The 25,784-nt window shown below is 43.8% G+C and overlaps 1 protein-coding gene and 1 long non-coding RNA gene across 2 annotated transcripts in view; one reads left to right on the forward strand and one right to left on the reverse strand.

Moving 5' to 3' along the window:
• LOC132895373 (uncharacterized) overlaps nt 1–23,797 on the forward strand; it is a 71,193-nt gene extending 47,396 nt beyond the window's left edge. The window contains exon 2 of the long non-coding RNA XR_009655744.1: nt 22,344–23,797. This is a non-coding gene — a long non-coding RNA (uncharacterized LOC132895373). The remainder of the gene's footprint in view (nt 1–22,343) is intronic.
• Nucleotides 21,834–25,784, reverse strand: part of rictorb (RPTOR independent companion of MTOR, complex 2b) — a 141,276-nt gene continuing 137,325 nt past the window's right edge. Inside the window, exons 37-38 of the mRNA XM_060935914.1 lie at nt 22,673–22,811; nt 21,834–22,550 (exon numbers count right to left, since the gene is read on the reverse strand). Coding sequence (XP_060791897.1) covers nt 22,476–22,550; nt 22,673–22,811 — 214 coding nt within the window. The 3' untranslated portion in view covers nt 21,834–22,475. The remainder of the gene's footprint in view (nt 22,551–22,672; nt 22,812–25,784) is intronic.

A 25,784-nucleotide genomic window follows, 5' to 3' on the forward strand; every position in this document is an offset into this window, starting at 1 on the left:
ATGAAAACACTGTCAAACATAGGGCCCCAACGAAAACAAACAGTACTCACTGAGAGGGCATGTAGCCCACTCACACGCCGGGCTGTTGTGACGGCAAGAAGAAAAGCCGTTTTCACAGATAGCCACTAAATGTCAGCTGCTGACAAGGGCTCATAAGGAGGCAAGCAAAGGGATTCGAGCACAGTGTTCAGATCCCAAGACAGACTCTGCACAAAATGAGGAGGATTAAGACGAAATGCCCCTCTCAAAAAGGCTACCACCAGCCAGTGGGACCCAAGTGAAACACCTCCAACCTCTGAACAGTGGGCTGCTAGTGCTGCAACATACACCTTAAGTGTAGATGCAACCCTGCCAAGCTCTAAAACAGGGGTCATCAAACTACGGCCCGCGGGCCGACTCCAGCCCGCCACCCCCCTTTGACCGGCCCCCAGCCCCTCTGCCCCCCACCACTTGAACCGGCCCTATGAGGCAATCCCCAAAAGTGGTCATGGCCTATTTTTTAAATTGCTTTTTGGCAAATAATAACATGTCTGCATCTTGTATTTTGTTGATTTTATCAATTAAAATGGATATTTAGTTATAAAATGAACTATTCATATTTTCCGAATTTTCGTCATATGCTCGCAATCAAGCAGTGACGGGCAGCGCACGCGCAGAGAACTGTCAGTGTTCAGGACAGCAAAATGGCTAGCAGTAAGCGAAAAGCTGACAGAGAGTGCAGAGTTTTTAAAGAACAGTGGACCACCGATTATTTTTTCGTTCAGTGTAAGGACCGTGCAGTTTGTCTTGTATGTAAAGAAAGTGTGTCGGTTTTCAAAGAATATAATCTGCGTCGTCACTACGGAACCCGCCACAAAGAGTATGCTAGTTTGCGAGGGCAAACAAGAGAAGACAGGATTCGGAGGATGAAATGCGGACTGGCTGCACAACAGAATGTATTCCTTCACCAAACCCAGATCAACCAGGCTGCTGTCCGAGCTAGCTATAAGGTAGCTCACCTACTAGCTACCCATGGAAAGCCGTTTACTGATGGGGACTTTGTTAAAGTATGCATGCTTGCTGTGGCTGAGGAGGTGTGTCCCGACAAGAAGGATGCGCTCAACGCGGTGAGTCTCTCCGCACCTACTATGACCAGGCGAACCGAAGATTTGGGGGACAACGTGTATGACCAGCTGAATGAGAAAGCGTCAGAATTCGAGTTTTTTGCTTTGGCCATGGATGAGAGCAATGATGTGCAGGACACAGAACAACTGCTGTGATCTATTGCTCATATTATAATTTCACTGTTTTTTAAATGTATTTATTTTATAGGCCTATTTATTTGACCTTTATTAAGTGCTGCACACTATTATTATTAATAATAATAATAATAATAATAATAATAATAATAATAATAGGGCGGCACGGTGGTGTAGTGGTTAGCGCTGTCGCCTCACAGCAAGAAGGTCCTGGGTTCGAGCCCCGGGGCCGGCGAGGGCCTTTCTGTGTGGAGTTTGCATGTTCTCCCCGTGTCCGCGTGGGTTTCCTCCGGGTGCTCCGGTTTCCCCCACAGTCCAAAGACATGCAGGTTAGGTTGACTGGTGACTCTAAATTGACCGTAGGTGTGAATGTGAGTGTGAATGGTTGTCTGTGTCTATGTGTCAGCCCTGTGATGACCTGGCGACTTGTCCAGGGTGTACCCCGCCTTTCGCCCGTAGTCAGCTGGGATAGGCTCCAGCTTGCCTGCGACCCTGTAGAAGGATAAAGCGGCTAGAGATAATGAGATGAGATGAGATGAATAATAATAATATCAACAGGCCTACCTACAATTTATAATTTTCCACTCACCTTTGCCAGTGTCAATCACCTCAACTAGGCAGATGTTTCTTACCTTGACAGCTTTGATGTTATTTTTATTAGAAAATAAATAAATGGAATATCTGTGGTATTTCAAATTAAGAGAGTGTGAAGACTCAGTTACTACTTTTGCAAACCACTAGTAAAGATAAACAAATATGTGCCAGGAATCAAGTGTCGATATAGTAGTGTGGATATAGTAGTGTGGATATAGTAGTGGGGATGGCAGTGCCAGGCTAGTAATCTCTACTACACAGTGAGGCCTGCTGGTGGTCATAGTTGTCTGGATCATACAATTCTATGTTATATAGCTGACCCGACCCCAGCCCCCCATCACAGTCAGGAACGACAATGTGGCCCCCAGAGAAAAAAAAGTTTGGTGATCCCTGCTCTAAAAGGTGCTGCAGAAAATCTAAAGTCTGTGGAACAGAGCAGCTTAGGGGGTCGATGTTGCATTCCGCACACCAATCACAGAACACCTTCCACTTGCCTGCATACAAGCGTCGGGTAGATTCTGCACGTGCGTTCACCACAGTGTTCCTGGTCCCTTCTGAACACTCCAGTAATAGCCCCGGGGCCCCAAGGGTCACACCCAGAGCTTCAGGCGTTTGGAACATGGGTGTTGAATCCTGCCCTCCATCTGCGTCAGCAAGTCAGGACTGTTGGGCAGCTGACAAGGGGGTCCCACTATTAATGACAGCAGGAGCTGGAACCATGGCCTGGATGGCCAATGAGGAGCTATCAAGAGCACATGGTGACTGATCGCGCACACGGCAGAGAGTCCTCCACAACAGTGGTAGAGGGGGAAAGGCATAAAGGATGGCCCTCGGCCAGTTGTGGGCCAGAGCATCCTGGCCCAAAGCTGCCATTTCTTTCCCCAGGGAAAACCATGTTGGACATTGAGTTGTCTGACTGCTCGCAAACAGGTCCACAGTCGCTCTCCCATTGGTTTTCCAGATCTGTTCCACCATGTCTGGATGCAGTTTCCAATCCCCTTGAGACACCTTGCCGCGTGACAGAGCATCTGCCACACTGTTTAGGCATCCAGATAGATAAGATGCTCTTATGGAAAGGAGGTTGTCCTGAGCCCATACTAGGAGACTGTGAGCCACCTGAAGCGCAGCTACAGACCTTGTGCCCCCCTGATGATTGATATAGAAAACAGCTGCCACATTGTCTGTACGTACCAATACATGTTTGCCCTGTAGCACTTCCTGAAAGTGGCGCAATGTCAGAAACACCGCCATCAACTCCAGTGTGTTGATGTGGGACGTGCGCCATGGAGCAGGCCAGGTGCCGTTCACACCTTGCCGACGCCAGACTCCACCCCAACCCATGAGGGAAGCATCTGTCCGGATAATCTCCCACCGTCCCAGTGGGGGACCAAGTGGAACTCCACGAGTGAGAAAGTGTGCCTGGGACCAAGGTCTTAGCGTGAGCATGCAACGGTGTGTTATTCTCACCCTCACATGTCTGTCTCACACTGGACACAGACGCAGTTGAAGAAGCCATCTCTGAAAAGCCCTTAGCTAGAGAAGACCCAGAGGAATGACTACTGAGGCCGCTGTGAGTTTCCCCAACAGCTGAAGGAGAGAAACATAACACTGAGTTCCCCCGACATGAAGGTGGTTCACTCCAGTGAAAATTGAACTTATTTTGCCTGGCGTGGGACTGGCCAGCATAGTGTTCGAATCCAGGGCAAGGCTGATGAAATGTGTTGCCTGGACTGGGACCAGTTTGCACTTCCTCTGGTTCACCCTGAACCCCAGAGCCGTAATGTGTAGTAGCAACCAGTGAGCATGTTCCCTGGCCTGTTCCGGCGATGCCGCACAAAGAAGCCAGTCGTCCAAGTAAGGGAGCACTCTTATGCCCTCCTTCTGAAGGGGTTCTAGTGCTACTTGGACGCATTTCGAGAACACCCTTGGTGCCAGAGAAAGTCCAAAGGGGAGAACTCTGAACTGAAAAATCTTTCCCATGAACGAAAAACGAAGGAAGCGCTTGTGGTCCGTGGCAATGGGTATGTGAAAATAGGCGTCCTCGAGATCTACGGTCACAAACCAGTCCTGGTTTGTGACCGCTTGCAATACATCTGTTGTTCGTAGCATTCGAAAAGGAAGCACAGTCAAGAAACGGTTTAACCTTCTTAAATCTAAAGTCAGCCTGAACCCACCATCTTTCTTTGGAACGAGAAAATAAACTGAAAAGAACCCCCCCCCGGGTGAACAATGGGGTCGACCATATCTATGGCTCCTTTTTGTAGGAACAACTGAACTTCTCTCGACAAGGCTTCTGCCTGTCTTGGATTGGTTATAACTGTCTGCCTCACATCCGAATGCATTGGTGGCCGGCGGCAGAATTGCAGGCGGTACCCTTCTGAGAGGATTGTGAGTAGCCATTGGTTGGTTGTTATTTCGCACCAACGCGCTAGCTGGCTGCCTGTAAAAACTCCTGCCATTGGCCCTGACCCGTCAGTGGTCCTGTCTACATTTTTCGGAAGGGATTTGGGGGGGGGGCGACGACGGCGGGGAGGACCCGTCTGTCGAAAAGTGCGAAAACTCGCATGTTGTTGAGCGCCACCCTGTCTGGCCGAGGGAGGTGGAGGATTGGGGGCCTGCTGCTGGGGTCGATGGGGAGACCTTTGTGCAGCTCTAGGGGCCACATGCCTAAAACGTGAGGCAGAGGGGTTTGGCGGAGCTCTGAAGGTGGGTGCTATGCCCACATGACGGGAGCGAGACTCTAACAGACACATGTCTGTAAGGGCCTCTTGTGCTGCTGGCCCAAAGACCTGTCCAGGTGCCAGTGGGAGGTGCCTCAGGTTGTTCCTGAATACTTCTGGCAGAGGCGATTGAGCCAGCCACACTTGTTGATGTGCTTGCAGCAAGGTGCCCAAGGTAGTGCCACACTGGTTGGCAATGACACCCATAGCCTGCAATGCAAGTTCCAGTACCTCAGCCGCCAGCAGGTCTGCCGATGACGTGTTGAGAGCAGCATAACAAGCATGTGTGCCAGTGAGTTAGACACCCTGCCAAGAAAGGCAGTAGAGTTGTAAGCACAAGAAAGTAGCTCATCTGTGCGGTGGCACTCAGCGTTAGGGCAACGCACCTGCTCCTGAAGTGCTTCATCGGGAGACACGATGAGCGAAGCAACACTTGATTCGACTACTGGCATGCTACCCAAGCCAACAGCACCAGGGTCCTGCATCGCCACAAGCATGTGAGACATCTGGTCTGGACGGGCAGATTTCGTAGCAGCCTCCAGGGCAGAGGCCACCACAGAAGTAAAGTCACGACACTGGAATTACCAGAGAGGCACGCTGAACACGGCACAGGAACATGTTCTCAGATCCAGTAGGAGGCGCCAGGGTGTCCAACTGCAAACGTGCAAGCAAAGCCTTCAGTGTGGCCTCCACCGAACCCATCACTGAGGCAGACTCCCCAGATCGCCCAGAGGTAACATCACTGCCCGAATCACGGGGCAGCCACAGACATCACTTCCTCTTGGTCAGGTGGTTGAGAACACAAGCCAACGGGTGACAAGGAGGCAGGCGGTGCAGGCTGTTCCTCTACAGTACCTACCTGTGCCCCTGCTGTGGGGGGGGGGCCTTGCAAGCAGAGGCAGCAGACGCTCCACTGTAGATGAGAGCAGTTCCACTTTACGCTCTAACTCAGAAGACTTAGATTTTTTGCGCTGTTTTGCATGCACTGGTGGTGAAAGCCTAAGCTTATGCTGTGTCTGAGAATCCAAGAGCAGAAAACTGATAGACGCACGTTCCATACCAGCCAACCGCGCCTGTCTAACAGTAAGCGGCATTAATGCACAGGAAGGGCATGAATCAGACATTGCCTCCCTTAGATGTTGCATGCCAAGGCACTCCGCGCAGCGATCATGTGCATCCAGCACCTCCATTAGGTTGGGGTAAGTGGAACACCTCACTGAATCCATCTCAGTGTCTACTCACCCACAATTTTTTTTTTTTTTAGAAAAGAAGCAAGGTGTAGCGCTGCTTGCTAGCCTGGCAACCAAGGCTAGCGAGTTCGCAAGCGCAACTTTACCACTACAGACAACAATTTACTAGCAACCAGAAAACTGATGCTCACGTAAAGTTGTAAGTACACGTTAACGTTATTGGCAACCAATTCGCTAACTCACTCAACACTGACAAACCTGCCGGCAACTGAACAGTTTGTGACAAGACCGATATAATAGCCGTCCCTGAAAACTTGGCAGCCAAGATTCAGTGACTATGGATTCATAAAACAAATCTCAAAATAATGTTAACCAAGTTACCTTAGCGACCAAACAGCTCGCGTGGAGTCGAGTCCCACTGAAGTCTTCTTCAGTCACGAGCTGCACTGTAGATTGTCGCAGGTATTCCCACAGTTAACTGATAACCCACACAGAATTCCAACAGAAGAGATGCGATTCCAATGCGAGAAAAAGAAGAGGCCAAATGACATGGGATGTTGCCTTATGTAGGCAGGCACGTCATGAGATGACAACTTTTGTATGCGGTTCTCGAAACGCACAGATGCAAAGATGCTTCCACTAGTGCTTTCAGCACCGCCCTGGTGGTCTGGAGTGAAGGAAATAGAACAGGACTTAAGTTTTAGTGTTTAGAAATTTGCGTCTTTTTGTAGAGGTGCAGTTTCATTCTATGTAGCCAGGCACCTAAAAAACAGTTTGCTGTCTGAGCAGTCCCTACATGTGGTGGTACACTGGGCAATGTTCATCTGGTGCTGGGTACTCATTCTGTGTATACAGAGTCTTGCAAAAATATTCATCCCCCTTGGCATTTGTCCTGTTTTGTCACGTTACGAGCTGGAATTAAAATAGATTTTGAGGGGGGTTAGCACCATTTGATTTACACATGCCTACCACTTTAAAAGGTGCAATTATTTATTTATTTTTAATTGACACAAAATATTAAAATAAAAAAACAGAAATCTGGAGTGAGCATAGGCATTCACCCCCCAAAGTCAATTCTTTGCAGAGCCACTTTTTGCTGCAATTACAGCTGCAAGTCTCTTGGGGTATGTCTCGATTAACTTAGCACATCTAGCCACTGGGATTTTTGCCCATTCCTCAAGGCAAAACTGCTCCAACTCCTTCAAGTTAGATGGGTTGCATTGGTGTACAGCAGGGGTCACCAAACTTTTTTCTCTGGGGGCCACATTGTCGTTCCTGACTGTGATGGGGGGCTGGGGTCGGGTCAGCTATATAACATAGAATTGTATGATCCAGACAAATATGACCACCAGCAGGCCTCATTGTGTAGTAGAGATTACTAGCCTGGCACTGCCATCCCCACTACTATATCCACACTACTATATCCCTACTACTATGGTATATCCCCACTACTACGGTATATCCACACTACTATATCAACACTTGTTTCCTGGCACATATTTGTTTATCTTTACTAGTGGTTTGCAAAAGTAGTAACCGAGTCTTCACACTGTTTTAATTTGAAATACCACAGATATTCCATTTATTTATTTTCTAATAAAAATAACATCAAAGCTGTCAAGGTAAGAAACATCTGCCTAGTTGAGGTGATTGACACTGGCAAAGGTGAGTGGAAAATTATAAATTGTAGGTAGGCCTGTTGATATTATTAATAATAATAATAATAATAATAATAATTACCGAGTGGTGTTTTGTTATTGGACTTCTGTGCTAGTCACGGTTTGTCCATAACGAACACCATGTTCGAGCATAGGGGTATCCATAAGTGCACATGGCACCAGGACACCTTAGGTCGGAGGTCGATGATCGACTTTGTTGTCGTTTCATCTGATCTCCGGCCCTATGTCTTGGACACTCGGGTGAAGAGAGGGGCTGAGCTGTCAACTGATCACCACCTGGTGGTGAGTTGGATCCGCTGGCGGAGGAGGAAGCTGGACAGACCTGGCAGGCCCAAACGTATGGTGAGGGTCTGCTGGGAACGTCTGGCCGAGCACTCTGTTGGGGAGGTCTTTAACTCCCACCTCCGGGAGAGCTTTTCCCAGCTTCTGAGGGAGGCGGGGGACATTGAGTCTGAGTGGACCATGTTCTCTACCTCCATTGTGGACGCAGCTGTTCGGAGCTGTGGCCGCAAGGTCTCTGGTGCCTGTCGTGAAAGCAATCCCCGAACCCGGTGGTGGACACCGGAAGTAAGGGATGCCGTCAAGCTGAAGGAGTCCTATCGGGCCATGTTGACCTCCGGGACTCCTGAGGCAGCCGACGGGTATCGGCAGGCCAGGCGTGCTGCAGCTCAGGCAGTTGCAGAGGCAAAAACTCGGAACTGGGAGGAGTTCGGGGAGGCCATGGAGAAGGACTATCGGTCGGCCTCGAAGAAATTCTGGCAAACCGTCCGGCGCCTCAGGAGGGGGAAGCAGTACTCTGCCAACACTGTTTACAGTGCGGGTGGGGAGCTGTTGACCTCGACTGGGGACATTGTCGGGCGGTGGAAGGAATACTTTGAGAATCTCCTCAATCCCACCGTCATGTCTTCCACTGAGGAGACTGAGGCTGATGACTCAAAGGTGGACTCGTCCATTACCCAAGCCGAAGTCACTGAGGTGGTTTGCAAGCTCCTCGGTGGCAAGGCACCGGGGGTGGATGAGATCCGCCCTGAGTATCTCAAGTCTCTGGATGTTGTGGGGCTGTCTTGGTTGACACGCCTCTGCAACATCGCGTGGCGGTTGGGGACAGTGCCTCTGGAGTGGCAGACTGGGGTGGTGGTCCCTCTTTTTAAGAAAGGGGACCGGAGAGTGTGCTCCAATTATAGGGGAATCACGCTTCTCAGCCTCCCAGGGAAGGTTTACTCCAGGGTACTGGAGAGGAGAATTCGACCAATAGTCGAACCTCGGATCCAGGAGGAACAATGCGGTTTTCGTCCTGGTCGCGGAACACTGGACCAGCTCTATACCCTTCATAGGGTGCTCGAGGGTTCATGGGAGTTTGCCCAACCAGTCCACATGTGCTTTGTGGATCTGGAGAAGGCATTCGACCGTATCCCCTGTGGTATTCTGTGGGGGGTGTTTCGGGAGTATGGGGTTCGGGGCTCTTTGCTAAGGGCTGTCCGGTCCCTGTACGAACGGAGCAGGAGTCTGGTTCGCATTGCCGGCAGTAAGTCAGACCTGTTCCCAGTGCATGTTGGACTCTGGCAGGGCTGCCCTTTGTCACCGGTTCTGTTCATAATTTTTATGGACAGAATTTCTAGGCGCAGCCAGGGGCCGGAAGGAATCCTGTTTGGGAACCACAGGATTTCATCTCTGCTTTTTGCGGATGATGTTGTCCTGTTGGCTTCCTCAAACCAGGACGTTCAGCATGCACTGGGGCGGTTTGCAGTCGAGTGTGAAGCGGCTGGGATGAGAATCAGCACCTCCAAGTCCGAGGCCATGGTTCTCGACCGGAAAAGGGTGGCTTGCCCTCTCCAGGTTGGTGGAGAAGTCCTGCCTCAAGTAGAGGAGTTTAAGTATCTCGGGATCTTGTTCACGAGTGAGGGAAGGATGGAGCGTGAGATCGACAGGCGGATCGGTGCAGCCTCCGCAGTGATGCGGTCGCTTTACCGGTCCGTCGTGGTGAAGAAGGAGCTGAGCCAAAAGGCGAAGCTCTCAATTTACCGGTCGATCTGCGTTCCGACTCTCACCTATGGTCATGAGCTTTGGGTAATGACCAAAAGAACAAGATCGCGGATACAAGCGGCTGAAATGAGTTTCCTTCGCAGGGTGGCTGGGCGCTCCCTTAGAGATAGGGTGAGAAGCACAGTCACTCGGGAGGAGCTCGGAGTAGAGCCGCTGCTCCTCCACATCGAGAGGAATCAGCTGAGGTGGCTCGGGCATCTTTTTCGGATGCCTCCTGGACGCCTCCCTGGGGAGGTGTTCCAGGCATGTCCCCCCGGGAGGAGGCCCCGGGGAAGACCCAGGACATGCTGGAGGGACTATGTCTCTTGGCTGGCCTGGGAACGCCTCGGTGTTCTTCCCGAGGAGCTGGCCGAGGTGTCTGGGGAAAGGGAAGTTTGGGCTTCCATGCTTAGACTGCTGCCTCCGCGACCTGGTCCCGGATAAGCAGAAGAAGACAAGACGATAATAATAATAATAATAATAATAATGTGTGCAGCACTTAATAAAGGTCAAATAAATAGGCCTATAAAATAAATACATTTAAAAAACAGTGAAATTATAATAATATGAGCAATAGATCACAGCAGTTGTTCTGTGTCCTGCACGTCATTGCTCTCATCCATGGCCAAAGCAAAAAATTCGAATTCTAACGCTCTCTCATTCAGCTGGTCATACACGTTGTCCCCCAAATCTTCGGTTCGCCTGGTCATAGTAGGTGCGGAGAGACTCACCGCGTTGAGCGCATCCTTCTTGTCAGGACACACCTCCTCAGCCACAGCAAGCATGCATACTTTAATAAAGTCCCCATCAGTAAACGGCTTTCCATGGGTAGCTAGTAGGTGAGCTACCTTATAGCTAGCTCGGACAGCAGCCTGGTTGATCTGGGTTTGGTGAAGGAATACATTCTGTTGTGCAGCCAGTCCGCATTTCATCCTCCGAATCCTGTCTTCTCTTGTTTGCCCTCGCAAACTAGCATACTCTTTGTGGCGGGTTCCGTAGTGACGACGCAGATTATATTCTTTGAAAACCGACACACTTTCTTTACATACAAGACAAACTGCACGGTCCTTACACTGAACAAAAAAATAATCGGTGGTCCACTGTTCTTTAAAAACTCTGCACTCTGTCAGCTTTTCGCTTACTGCTAGCCATTTTGCTGTCCTGAACACTGACAGTTCTCTGCGCGTGCGCTGCCTGTCACTGCTTGATTGCGAGCATATGACGAAATTTCGGAAAATATGAATAGTTCATTTTATAACTAAATATCCATTTTAATTGATAAAATCAACAAAATACAAGATGTAGACATGTTGTTATTCTTTGCCAAAAAGCAATTTAAAAAATAGGCCATGACCACTTTTGGGGATTGCCTCATAGGGCCGGAGTCGGCCCGCGGGCCGTAGTTTGATGACCCCTGGTGTATAGCAATCAAGTTATGCCACAGATTCTCAATTGGATTGAGGTCTGGGCTTTGACTAGGCCATTCCAAGACATTTAAATGTTTCCCTTTAAACCACTCCAGGGTAGCTTTTGCAGTATGTTACGGTCATTGTCCTGCTGGAACGTGAACATTCATCCCAGTCTCAAACCTCTGGCCGACTCAAACATGTTTTCCTCCAGAATTGCCCTGTATTCTGTGCCATCCATCTTTCCTTCAGTCCTGACCAGCTTTCCTGTCCCTGCAGATAAAAAACATCCCCACAGCATGATGCTGCCATCACCATGCTTCCCTGTAGGAATGGTGTTCTCAGGGTGATGAGAAGTGTTGTGTTTGCACCACACGTGGCATTTTCCATGGTGGCCAAAAAGTTCAATTTTTGTGTGTCATTAGACCAGAGAATCATCTTCCATGTGTTTGGGGAGTCTGCCACATGCTGTTGGGCAAACTTCAAACGCGTTTTGTTTTTGTTTCTTTAAGCAATGGCTTTTTTCTGGCCACTCTTCCATAAAGCCCCGCTCTGTGATGTGTATGGCTTAAAGTGGTCCTATGGACAGATACTCCCATCTCCACTGCGGGTCTTTGCAGCTGCTTCGGTGTTATTTTTGGTGTCTTTGTTGCATCTCTGATTAATGCCATCCTTGCCCGGACTACGAGTTTTGGTGGGCCACCTTCTCTTATCAGGTTTGTAGTGGTGCCATGTTCTTTCCATTTTGTTATAATGGATTTAATGGTACTTCATGGGATATTCAAAGTTTGGGATGCGTTTTTAAAACCCATCCCTGTTTCATATTTCTCCATAACTTGGTCTCTGACCCGTTTGGAGTGCTCCTTGGTTTTCATGTTGCTTGCTTAGTCGTGTTGCAGAGTCAGGGTCCTTCTAGAACAGGTTGATTTATACAGACGTCATGTGACACTGATTGCACACAGGTGGATCTTAATCAACTAATTATATGACTTCTGAAGTTAATTGGTTGGACCAGCTCTTATTTAGGGGTTTCATATAAAAGGGGGTGAATACCTATGCACACTCCAGATTTCTGTTTTTTCATCTTAATTATCACAATAAAAAACAATTTGCACCTTTAAAGTGGTAGGCATATTGTGTAAATCAAATGGTGCCAACCCCCCAAATATCCATTTTAATTCCGGTTTGTAATGTGACAAAACAGGACAAACACCAAGGGGGGACGAATACTTCTGCAAGACACTGTTCGCCCGAGTGTGGCACCTGTGATCGGTTTGGTGGCAAAGAGGGCCACAAGCTGCGGATGCCCTCCATCAGTGCAGACACCACACCCGCATTGCTTTGCAGAATGCTGTTCACCAGGCGTTCTTCCCTGTCCTGGCTTTGCTGGATCTGCTCCATCCCGGTGTTCCGCATCTACTCATCCTTTGGAAGAGCAGTTCCCCGTCAGATGCATGGCACCTCCTCCTTCCTGATCGTATCATTCTAGGCCCTACAGAAACAATTGAGGAAAAAAAATTAATTGTACAGTGCTGAGCGTAAATGAGTACACCCCCTTTGAAAAGTAACATTTTAAACAATATCTCAATGAACACAAAATTTCCAAAATATTGACAAGTTTAATATAACATCTGTTTAACTTATAACGTGAAAGTAAGGTGAATAATATACTTGGATTACACATTTTTTCAGTTTTACTCAAATTAGGGTGGTACAAAAATGAGTACACCCCACAACAAAAACTACTACATCTAGTACTTTGTATGGCCTCCATGATTTTTAATGACAGCACCAAGTCTTCTAGGCATGGAATGAACAAGTTGGCCACATTTTGCAACATCAATCTTTTTCCATTCTTCAACAATGACCTCTTTTAGTGACTGGATGCTGGATGGAGAGTGATGCTCAACTTGCCTCTTCAGAATTCCCCAAAGAAAATAATCTCTTTACACCACAAAGGTGAAGGCTACAAGATGATCAGCAAAGCTTTACTTATCAGTCAGAATACTGTAGCAAAAGTGGTACAAACTTAAGAAAGATGGAACTGCAACCATCTCAGAGAGACGTCCAGGTCGTCCACGGAAGTTAACACCTCAACAGGAGCGTCTTCTGATGAGAAGGGTTGAAGAAAATCGGCATGCAAGCTCACTGCATTTATCTAAAATAGAAGAAAGCCAAACTGGGGTGACTATTTCCAGTGACACAATACGGCGTACACTGCAGAGGAATGGCATGCATGGAGGCCGTCCACGAAAGAAGCCTCTCCTAAAGCCCAGACACAAAAAAAAAGCCCATCTAGAGTTTACCAGGGCCCATGCTGACAAAGATGAAGACTACTAGGACTCTATACTCTGGAGTGATGAGACCAAGATAAATGTTTTTGGAACTGATGGCTTCAAAACTGTATGGCGTCGCAAAGGTGAGGAATACAAAGAAAAATGCATGGTGCCTACAGTGAAACATGGTGGTGGCAGTGTCCTTATGTGGGGCTGCATGAGTGCTGCTGGTGTCAGGGAGCTGCATTTCATTGATGGCATGAATTCACAGATGTATTGCTCTATACTGAAAGAGAAGATGCTACCATCACTCCGTGCCCTTGGTCGTCATGGACTTTTCCAACATGACTAAACACACATCTAAGGCCACTGTTGGATTTCTGAAGAAGAACAGGGTGAAAGTGATTCAGTGGCCAAGTATGTCTCCTGATCTGAACCCAATCGAACACCTATGGGGAATTCTGAAGAGACAAGTTGAGCATCACTCTCCATCCAGCATCCAGTCACTAAAAGAGGTCATTGTTGAAGAATGGAAAAAGATTGATGTTGCAAAATGTCGCCAACTTGTTCATTCCATGCCTAGAAGACTTGGTGCTGTCATTAAAAATCATGGAGGCCATACAAAGTATTAGATGTAGTAGTTTTTGTTGTGGGGTGTACTCATTTTTGCACCACCGTGATTTGAGTAAAACTGAAGAAATGTGTAATCCAAGTTATATTATTAACCTTACTTTCACGTTATAAGTTAAACAGATGTTATATTAAACTTTGTCTTTTCAACATTTTGGAAATTGTTTGTGTTCATTGAGATATTGTTTAAAATGTTACTTTTCAAAGGGGGTGTACACATTTACGCTGAGCACTATTTATTTATCAAAAGAAAATGATATGATACATGACATTAACTTATCTGGGCACAGGCAGGTTATGTTGAAACAGAAACCAGCATACACTAAATACAGACAGAATACTGAAGAACTCACCAAGTAATTTCAAGGTAGGAGTGCTGGTAGGTCTCTGCAAATGAGGAGTGCTACTCCTCTGAATTTGTGGAGTGGGAGTCCTCTCTGACTCAGAGGAGCCCTTATTGGGGTCCTGTGCTGTCTTGGGCAAGTCTGCCTCTGCTGTGTCCTCCAAGTCCCCCACCCCAGCACACACTCTAGAGAAGGCACAAAAATGAATGCTTACAATACACTTTTGTGTTAAAATACTTTCATGTTAAGCAGTTGTTTTCACTTCTTTTCTAGGTAAGATTAACTACACATGTATCTTCTGTGTAACATTACAGCATTAATCATCAGCCACCTAATGGTGGATGGATACGGCAAATGTTTGTCGATTTCTCCACATTCATGCGCCAGCTTGCTAGATAGTATTAAGTTAGCTTTAAGGTAACGTTATAGCAACTCACCTGAGACCAAAGGACTAAACCCAATGTCCACGCCATGCTCTATGACTTGGGACAATGGTTGGCGTCCAAGCAGCTCCTCCAATATTTAAGAGTATGGGTAAGAAGCTGGATTATGGCCACTTGTTTGGTTGTCTTTCCTGGTGTTGTAGTAGGCCTGTTTTAGGTGCTTCCATTGAACACGGATTTGCTTGGGCATCCTTTTAAATTCAGCATCGTCCAGCGGTTCTGCCACTTTTTTAAACAAGTCACCATTCCGTGTTTTTCAACCATCCATGTCTTTCAAAATATTTAACTACTTCGAAGGACCTTCTTGAAAATCACTTTGGTGAAGAAGCATCCTGTTAAAATATCATTAAATAAATTATTTCAGCTGACACAGCATGAAATCTGGTTCGTCAGTCCAAAAATGAACGGGTCTGGTTTTTGCCATGTTGTTGATGGATGGTTGTTCTCAGTTTTCTTCATCGTCCTAGTTTCTTCTGGGTCAAAGCCTGGGGCATGAACTGTGGAGCATATGCAGAACACCTAGGCAAGTTTGGTCTAACTAAATGCATGCAAGAGTAGGTTGACTCCCAGCTGCATTATCTGGGTGTGTTAAGTCTGACTTTGAGAAATTCAATTTAGTACAATTTCAGTCAGACTAACATGTTTACATGCATTTTAAAAGTCCGGTTTTAGGTGAACTAACAATAACTCGATTTTTTTTTCCTAATGTCATGTAAACGTACGGAGTGTTCAAGGCATATTTCCTGTGTTTGGTGGGTATTATGGATTGTTTTAAAATTTTCCACAGAACGTCCCAAAATATATTCTAATTATAAGAAACGCAGCACTGTGAAAGTATTAATTGTGTGCAGTCCAACTGGTGCAATTACCTTTTTGTCCTGTGCTTGGGGTGGGAGGCTTAGACCTGTTGAGCTTGTACAAAACTCTGGCCTCTTAGATCCAAAACCACATTTACCTTGTGACCAAATTCTGGCAGACTGGGGTTTTACTTTACAAGAAGAATTTGCTGCAACATGTGGAGCTGAACTTATAATTCCAAGCTTCATGTGGAGGGGAAAAGCCAGTTACCTGCAAAGGAGTACTGATATACACGATCTCTTATATTTACAAATATTATAATGTTTCTGATTGACTCAAGATATATATCTATCCCGAAATTGCTAAACAAACACTGACCACCAACAAAAATGACTGGATTGTTTTCACCTTCCATCTTGGTTGCCAAGCGGTAGCTAGGGCTAGCTTTTGGAAGTGACGTCAGCCTGATAAACATGAGTTTATCAGAAGGTAGGTTGAACCGACAGCCTGTCCATCCACAGCTGATGCTCGACTATGCCTTCTCTGCCACAACAATGTTTGATTTACTTATATTACTTGGTTTATATTTTAGGGAATTACAGCAGCGGATGTACTGCATGAGGGTATGAACAGAAACTGTGGGAACAAGCTGAAGAGGCCATATCAAGGGGAAAGTGGAATTCACTTCCCAGGGTCCCTAGATAAATAAATAATTATTCTGAATTTGGGAAGTGCAGGAAAGAAATGGCACGGGCACAGAGCCTGGAAACGAATAAAACTCCTGAGAATGCTTGAAAAACATGCTCTTATTTACAGAAAAGGCCACATTATATTTCTCAGTATCAAATTGGCCGGACCAAAAAGGAAAAAAAAAAACCAACCAAACAATTCCTCTTAAACGTGCTCATTTATCTGAACATTTAAACAGTATATCGCCTACCAAACACAAACACACTGCAATTCATTACAAGAAAATGGTTTCAATCTTAGTGTTTTGTGTAAGTATTCTCCCACCCTTAAACATTTCCACCTTCTTGTGGTGTTACAGTCTGAAACTGAAATGGACTTCATTGGGATGTGTCAAAGATTTAGCTTTCTAAATGACGTAAATTGGAACATTTTATTTTGTTAGTAGCTAAATTTAGGGCAGCAAGTTTATTTTTTGGGTTTGCCTTTTGGAGGGATAAAAGATAATAGCTCTTGATTTAACAATTATAATTTGGAACACCCATTCTAAATTCATTTCATGGGCCAGATCAGGACCTTAAATCAGGCCTGTCCTGGTTCATGGGCTTCTGAAGCTGGATTACTCACAGTGAACACAATTCATGTGTGTGTGTGTGTGTGTGTGTATATATATATATATATATAGATTTTTTTTTTTAAACTAACAATGCATCCCTTTAATACGAATGTTTCTCAAGGCTCTTTTCTAATGCCCAAAACAAACACCGAACTATACAAGGGAGACCACAATTAGGGAACATAAAAGAAAAACATTACAAGTATGTATAACTTTTGAGACGTGTTTTTTTTCCTCAAGGAAAAATATAAATAACACTTCTTTTGCATCCTTTTCTGCAATCTCAATATTAAATGGTTCTTAATTTAATACAGTGCTCTGCAAATTCATGAGTGCACTTCAGAAGAAAAAACAGGAAAGAATGGAAGGTGCATCTTTTGCTTTTACATGACACAGATGTACAGTTAAAACAGTTTCAACTACTCATTATGAATGGTGTTGGAGAACACACCGCTTTGAAAAGAATGCAGTCACAGAAATTAAAGAAAAAAAAGAAAAATTTTTCACTAGAATTTTGTACATTTTTTTTTAGTGGTACTGAAACCACTAAACATGCTTCAAAAATGACTCGTGCAGTTAAGTACTAGGATTCCCGGAAAACTGGCAATATGGAACATGAATGCTGTTAATGAAAGAACGAAAATATTATTCTAGTGAATCAGTTCCACATTTTCGAGCCATAATATCTTTACAATGCATCTGAAAGGGGAAAAAAAAACCCACCTCAATAATAATAATACCTTGTGTTTGCAGGAAAAGCCAAGGCAGATGAAAATGCTGATGTATTAGGGTCTATAATAAATACATTTAAAAAAAAGAGCTGTGGCAATTTCATTCAGTTTAAAGCTAATACAAAAAATACATACAAGGCGAAATAATTAAAACTGCCTAAACAGCATGACTGGTCCAGCCAAGAAGCAGCAAACAAAGCCATCACTCTGTTTCAATAAAATCAATTATGACACCAAAATAATTTATTTGGAATCACCAGGCACATTGAATAAAAGCATCTCTTAATACCTCAAATTTCTAACTGCAGATAAAGGCTTAACCAATATAAATGATCAACCTTTTTCTGAAGAACAGCTTAAAGATCAGAATGAGAAAATGCATTGATGTGGCTTCATCATGAGTGTGTTATTTATTGCGACATGCTTATGTAACGTCCAGGACAAATGCTGTGGATCTGCTTCAAATAAATAAATAAATAAATAAAATAAAAATAATAATCAAGACATGTTTATTGTCCAAGTTTCACTTCTTTACACTTTGAGGCTGATTTTTACACAAAATATTTCTGTGAACCATGCCCACTCTTTCAGTGATGCGTTGCTGTGGTTTTGGACACCAATGGACTCCAGCTGCTTTCACACCCGGTGGAGTGCCTTTTTTACGGATATGGAAAAAGTGACTCACGCAACACTAGAACTACACCAACACTTACCAGTCATAATAGCTAGTATCGGCTCACAAACTAGCCCAAGCTTGTCCTCTAGCTCAGATTTATCATCAGTCATGCAGATGAAATAAAGATTGGTGTAAAGCTGGTGATGAGCAGGTTGTTTGCCTGTAGCTTTGGGGGCAGAAACTCAAGAGAATTGAGCTGCTTGTGTAACTTGACCACATGCAATACAGTTACACTGGACATCATATCATGTACCAATGAATGTCCAAAACATATATTATGCTGTTATTTTTAGTTACACTGGCACCAAAATATTTTGGATCCAACAGGTCATACATCTCATTCACTCGTTCACCAGCACTTCATCTGTGTTTGTTTTTCTTGCCTAACCCCCAACTCTTGACCTGACTGGACGTCACATGGCCTTGTCGAGACGCTCCACTGTGATTAAAAAAAAAAAAAACGGCAGTGGCCGTGCTTTTCAATTCCCATAGGGTTACATGTAAAATGTACACTCGAGGTTGAGGAAATAAATGCCAAGGGTGAAAAGTCTTACTGCAATTAACAACAATTCACAGTGTAGCTGAACACAGAACAGTTAGGGAGGTGGCCATCTTGGACAACTTTGCACAATCAGTACTTTCTCCAAGCCCTGCGTCTCAAACTTTTCAAAAGAGAAGTGGACATAGTTCCATTTTCAATGTGTATATATATATTGCCTGTTCCATCCATATCCAAAACGGAAGGAAACTTTGGGACCAAACATGCCTCATGGTTCATCCACTATGTTTGCCAAGCTATCCCTTTAAAGCAAAAGCTCAGAGCATTGAAAGAAAGGATTAAATGTCTTCAGATGATGGGGATGCATCAGAGTCAACCTAGCAATTGCTGCATCATCTCACATTATAGCTTATTACACCATAAAAAAAGTGACTGTTTTTGGTGAAGAGTTTTAGCTTCGTGAGAACCCTTTCATGTAGAAAAATTCCACGTTGAAGAAAACATGGAAGTGACACAAACTGGTAGAACCACTTTACAGGTGTTAGAATGAAAATTTCCCCAAGTGTGTTGGTGCCTCTCAGAAAAGTCGAAATCAGTAGAAATGTATCAGTTCATTTTATAGTTTTGGCAGAGAGTAGAGCTGGAAGATGGTCTTGAACTGTTGGGTTTTTGGAGGATAAAAGTTTGAGGGAATGAAGGAGAGAGGCCTGCGCACACTTCTCTCTGCTGTACATTAAATCAATCAGAATATACAAATTCGACTGTGCTTCCTATTGTACATCACAATTGGGTTCAAGGCAAAGTAGCGAGTCTGCAGGATGCTATTTGGTGCTCATGGACTTCCTTTTAGCTACATTATCGTCATCTCTGCTACCAAACATGCACTTATTATTGACTCCAGTTAATGATAGTGGACCATCCACTGACGCAGCAGGTGCATGTTCTAAGACAGTGAACAGATGTGAGATTTGGGAGTTTAAAATGCAAAAGTGACCAGTGCTGCTGCTGCAGGACTCTTTAGGAAGAACCCCAAACCTTCTCCTCAGAGTGTGTCAAATGTAAAATCTTAAAACAGCCCTATGAAGCTTCCCTCCAGCAGATGGTGCATCAGTTCTCAGACAACAGACATTGTTTTAAAGGTAAAAAACAAAAAAGTCACAATCACTGATCATTGGCTTTACACTTGAAATTGCTGATCACTTGCTGCTACGCATCCTTAATCTTGGATCTGTATACAAGTTTACAGTTACTGAGTCTCCTCTAGAAACTGCGATGGAACTTCCAAAAACAAGCGGCTCAGGAAGCAGTGCATTTCAGAAAGCAACAGTGAAGTCCTTTGACAAAACCTTCTGCCCATGAGAGCTCAATTATAAGGCTGGGTTTAGTCAGTTTGAACAGACCCCTGGCGTGTTCTCCCAGTAAATGCAGTTCTTTACGCAGGTGAGAAATCACACTCGGGTCCAAGTATCACTGAGGTGACCAACCGACTGAGGTGTTCGCCTTCCGAGTGAACACTTATGACAAAGTGATTCAAAAATTCTGAACTGACCCGACTGCAGGAAGTGAATTAAAAGCTGTCGAGCTGTGGGAATGCAACATGCTGTGTAGATTTGGTTTGCTTAACAAAAAGAGAACACACACTGGAAGTGACAATGTTTTAAACTAGTTATTTATATAATTACGTTACTGTTTATTCTGCACTAGCTTGTGATTTCTACATGTAAAGGTTTTTCTGATTGAATTTCAGAGTTTTACAGGGAAGTCTTCAGTCCAATACATCCCTCAGTTAACATTTTCATTTGCTTTTTGGTTCACTGACTTTTTTTGCAGTGTGAAACCAAATCGAAACAGAAAAACAAAACAAAACACTTCACTGACGCTGCACACAAAATAATAGCTGTGCATGTGCCCAAGTCACTTTGGAGGAGAACATATGGCATCAATAAACTGCACAGAATTTGCTTGGAGTTCTGCAATCCCTTCTGATGTTATAACTCATGTTTTCAATAACCAATGAATTTAAAGCAGTACAGCGGGAAATGCAGTCACCTGATAGTTGATGGGATCAGGACTTACGGTATAAGGAAGCAGACTGTCAAATGACATGACGCATGCAGTGAGGGAGCTCTCCTCACGTCTTAACTACCACAGCAGTTTTATCAGGAGACTCCGTACAGCAGTAAACTCTTTGTGTCACTTTATTACATTCCTACCTTGTTGGTCACCTTGTAGGTGTTCAGTTTAGAGACTAAAGCATCTGATTGGTCAGAAAATGTTGATCAATTTTCTATAACAGCAGCTGAAATCAGATAAATATCACAAGGTCATATTAATATACTTTCTGTACAAAACAACCTGATCGCAAATTCATAAAATGTATTAAAAATGCATGTAATCATTGAAATGTGAGATTTTCTGTGAGGAGATGTTTCTTGAATGTTTATGGAAGGAGTCTCCATAGTCGGTGCTTTGTAAAGTCAGAGGTAAAGCTGTAACAAAAGTTTTCTGGCATGAGAAAGTCTTCAGGATGGAGGTCAGAACAGGACAGTTTACACTAACATGGCAAGGATAAAATGCAGAGGGTGTCATTCTTCAGTTAATAAAAATGTGCTGTGGTATAAGAGGAATTTCCCTCTTTCATTCTCATTACAGGAATATAAACAGCTCTGAAGTGGTAACAGTAACTCTGCTTCACATCAGGGATCAGGATCACCTCGTTCTTGATTATTTTCCGGACCAAACCCCCCCCCCCACCACCACCATCAGGGTCAGTTTCTGACCACGGCACTGATGGAGATTTCTGACTGGTGGACTATTTCTCAATCCAGCAGTGACACTGAAGCATTTACAACCCTGTAATATAGAATGTGGAGTGAACTGGCTTCAGTCAGTAAATGTACACCTACAGAGTGACCTACATGAGAGGCGCAGCTGTAAACTAGCCAATGAAAGCAGAACTGACACCTTGTGAATGGAGGACATGGATGAAATTAAGCAGCCTTACCTGGAAAATATATTTGGGAAATTAAATCTGCATTGTTTCACAATGTTTTGCCCAGTGAATTAAGAATTAATGCTACTAATTTTAAAATTAATTATCCCAGAACCATCCAGACTGTGGGTGAGATGAGCATGTTTAAGTTTAAATAAGAGTCGTCGTTCAGTGCTTTCGAACAGTAAAACCTAACATGTAGCAGAAATGATAAGGTGCTGACTGCCATACAGATGGCTGGATCTTTAACTGATGATTGTCTCACATGTGGGTGTGGATCAAAAACTGAGGCTTTCTTTTGATGAATGATTCAATTACAGGCTCGCTGCGTATTTCTTTATATACATAAGATTAAGTTAGTGATACAAACCACAATCTTGTAGTGTTAAAATCAAAACTTGAAGGATCCAGAGGGAAGATCAAACATGCGTTTGTTATTTAAGTCCATATCCGAATGCATTCATGATGACTGTGCAGAACTGAGATAGAATTAAAAAAAAAAAAAAAATCAGCATCTTGTACAGCTTTCAGTGACTTCTTGTTTTCTTAAAGTCACCACACTGTCAGTGCTTTTACACACAACTGTCAGTCAAAAGCTATATTTTGGTTGTAACTCCAACTGCTGGAGCTTAAACATTTCTGTCTTGATTTCAGGCTTTTTTTTTTTCAGGCAGTATGTTTCCGTTGATCTTTTCTTAAATGCGCCGTACCGATTCTTTTTTCTCTCCACAGACATGTTCTACAAACACCTCTTCAGATGCTCTTTCAGCCTTTGATTGTTTTTGTCTCTTCTCTCCACCAGCTCCATACTCCCATGTTGCCTCTTATTGCCTCCATCTTCCATCAAGTCTCAGCCAGGTCAGGCGAAAATGAATGAGGAGGTCTGGGTGGAGAAGGGTATGTGGGGGAAACAGCGAGCACAGGCTTTACAATATCAGGACTCCGGTGGAGAATTTACAGTGACAGATTTCGACGGCATTGACAAAATGCTCTCGGCCTCCTCGTAAAGCTGTGACATATTAAAAAAAAAAAAAAAAGAGAGAGAATGAAAAAAAAAGTTTCCACAGCATAGTGTGTGACTAAGAAACAATTCAACTGTATTTGTGAAGCTAAAAGTCTGAGGAACATTACCGGAATAAACTGAACGTCCTGGAACAGCTCCTGAATAAAGCGTCGAGAGACGAGTCTGAACATGCAGTGGGCCAGCAAGTGAGAAACTTCAGAGTATAAACAGATGTCGTCAAATGCATATGGAAACTTTTCCTTGATCCTGCAGATGTATTTGGTTGAAACAAAGGATTAAACCCAAATTTTAGTCATAGGCAACATTTTCAGCTTAGTGAAAATTTCATCAGGCAAGACTGAATAAACAAAATCCCACAACTGCCTCGGTCACACCATTCATATACTACCGTTCAAAAGTTTGGGGTCACCCAGACAATTTTGTGTTTTCCATGAAAAGTCACACTTTTATTTACCACCATAAGTTGTAAAATGAATAGAAAATATAGTCAAGACATTTTTCTGGCCATTTTGAGCATTTAATCGACCCCACAAATGTGATGCTCCAGAAACTCAATCTGCTCAAAGGAAGGTCAGTTTTATAGCTTCTCTAAAGAGCTCAACTGTTTTCAGCTGTGCTAACATGATTGTACAAGGGTTTTCTAATCATCCATTAGCCTTCTGAGGCAATGAGCAAACACATTGTACCATTAGAACACTGGAGTGAGAGTTGCTGGAAATGGGCCTCTATACACCTATGGAGATATTGCACCAAAAACCAGACATTTGCAGCTAGAATAGTCATTTACCACATTAGCAATGTATAGAGTGGATTTCTGATTAGTTTAAAGTGATCTTCATTGAAAAGAACAGTGCTTTTCTTTCAAAAATAAGGACATTTCAGTGTGACCCCAAACTTTTGAACGGTAGTGTACGTGATGCATGCGTTTTTAAATACACTTTTTTTGTCCCAAACATTTATGATCTCATTACTGAGTCAGTAAACACAAACATTTTCAATTTTCAAACATGACTTTTCAAACGAAATATTTAATTCCAGAGAAAAATGTCTGTAGAAACATGTTACGTAGTCCACCACTTTTCAGACAAACAAAAAGGAATGCTGCCTGTCAGGTTTCACTTGCTGAAGCAGGTAAAAGGTGAATTTCCTTTCTAACACACTGAACAAAATGTACCCAAGATGACGATGTATTTTTAAAAAGAAAAACAATAAATAAATGTTCTAACACCAAATGCTGACTGTTTAGTTTATTACTGTTTACTTTTTGCAGTTGATTCTCTTGCTTGCTTCTTTTCAAAGCAGTGTTGTTAGACCAAATACTGTCCTAGTTTAATTTATTAAAGGAGATACGCAGAGCCATGGCTTCACTTCTTGTTTATAAATGCCTTGAGACCTCAAGAATGGCACAGGAAGTTTTAAGCATTAACAAATCTAATAGAGTAATTTTTACGATTAAAGTGATTCATATAGGTAGCGGTCTGAGTGAATGACCTTAACTTCCGTGACACAGCAGGAAGTCTGTTGGTCTCATCGCCATTTCCACTATACTAAAACACAGAGCTGACTGCAACTCCGATCCTCCATTTTGAGCTAATTTATCGCCATGCCATGTAGATGTGTTGCTGGTGGGTGCCGCAACATGACAGAAGGTGGATTTACGTTGCATTCATGGCCCAAGAATGTTCAAACTGCAAAGATTTTGACACATTTTGTGAGAAGTTCACAGGCACATTGGGCAGCTATGAAGTGGTCTCTCCTCTGCTCTGCACATTTTACTGAAGACTCGTACGAGACCTCTGATCTGTTGAGAAGCGTTGGCTATAAGCTTGTATTGAAAGAGGGTGCAGTATCAACAATTAAAGGAAAAGAAAACTACAAGAAAAGGAAAGCAAGTTCAGTTGCACCCGTTATTCTGGAGTGTGAGCCGAGGGTTGTTGCTAAAACCCGGGACAGAACGGGACATATTATCGCTCAGGCAGTGACCTCCCCACGGTTGTTGCTAAAACCGGTGACGTCCCGTCCCGGGTTTTAGTAATTGCCTGAGCCGAGCAGTAATGGCGGAGTACTCAGTATGGAGAAAATGGAGAATGAGTGGACCAGCCGTCTGATTTCTCCGCTGGATGTGCTCGCCTTAGAAGCAATATCTCGCCCTTACGTGGAAGAAGCGAATGAACGGAGAACTGAACGAACAACTGAAAGTCAGATTGTTTCAAAACCAATTAGCCACAAGGTCAGCCTTCAAGAAGCGAGAACACAGATGGGTAAGCTCTGACTCTCATTTGGATACAAAACAACAAACAATACACATTGTTTACCTGCATTTAAATTAATACATGTAACTTGTATTGGTGTATTTAAGTTATTGGTATAAGATTATTTAATTTGCTTCAGAATGTGATTCTCAGTTCATCTGATTATTTAATTAGCCTTTTACATTTTATCAGTGAAAATGCATGCATATACATGTATGTTGCATAAGTTATAACACCTATCCTGTAATGAGAGTCAAACCACAATCAATGAAGTCAAATCAGTCTTAGTTGAGCAAGTCGGTAACGGTATTTTTTTTACCTTCACCATAAATTTTTATTTATATGACTTTGGTCTATAACTGTAAAAGGCCTCGGCCTTAAAACCGGTTCCCGCTGTGACATCACACACTCAGGGCTGGCTCAGCAGGGCAGCTCGAATGCCAACTTTGCGGTTGATTTTAACTCTAAAAAAAATTATATATATTTTTTATTCCCATTTATGCAGCATACAAGAGTCAAGGATGGAGATACTATCCACTCAGAAATTTATTTAAAAATAAAGGTTCTGCGTATCTCCTTTAATGTTTACTTTCCTTATATATCTTCGAGTGGTGAACGTATGCATCATGAGTGAGCAACGCAAACGAGAGAGATTTTTCAGTACGAGAAGATAAACTTCATATCTTTTTGCCACAATTATATGGACACATCCACCAAAAATCAATCAAAAGAATTTTAATTTTGAACTGGTCCGCCATTTTGACAACGCGCATATAGTCAGCGGGAAAACACTGGGAGTGACAGAGTGAAATATCAGAAATTATTATACATACAGGACACTTTCTATGGAATAAAAACATGCTTTCTATTCCCTTTTAGCAGGTTTCACAGCATCCAATATTGTCATCATATCGCTTATCCTACGTGTATTACGTCACTCTACCCAGTGAAGAACGAGGGTGCAATA

This window comes from Neoarius graeffei, chromosome 12, assembly GCF_027579695.1.
Source record: "Neoarius graeffei isolate fNeoGra1 chromosome 12, fNeoGra1.pri, whole genome shotgun sequence".
Classification (NCBI taxonomy): Eukaryota; Metazoa; Chordata; class Actinopteri; order Siluriformes; family Ariidae; genus Neoarius; species Neoarius graeffei.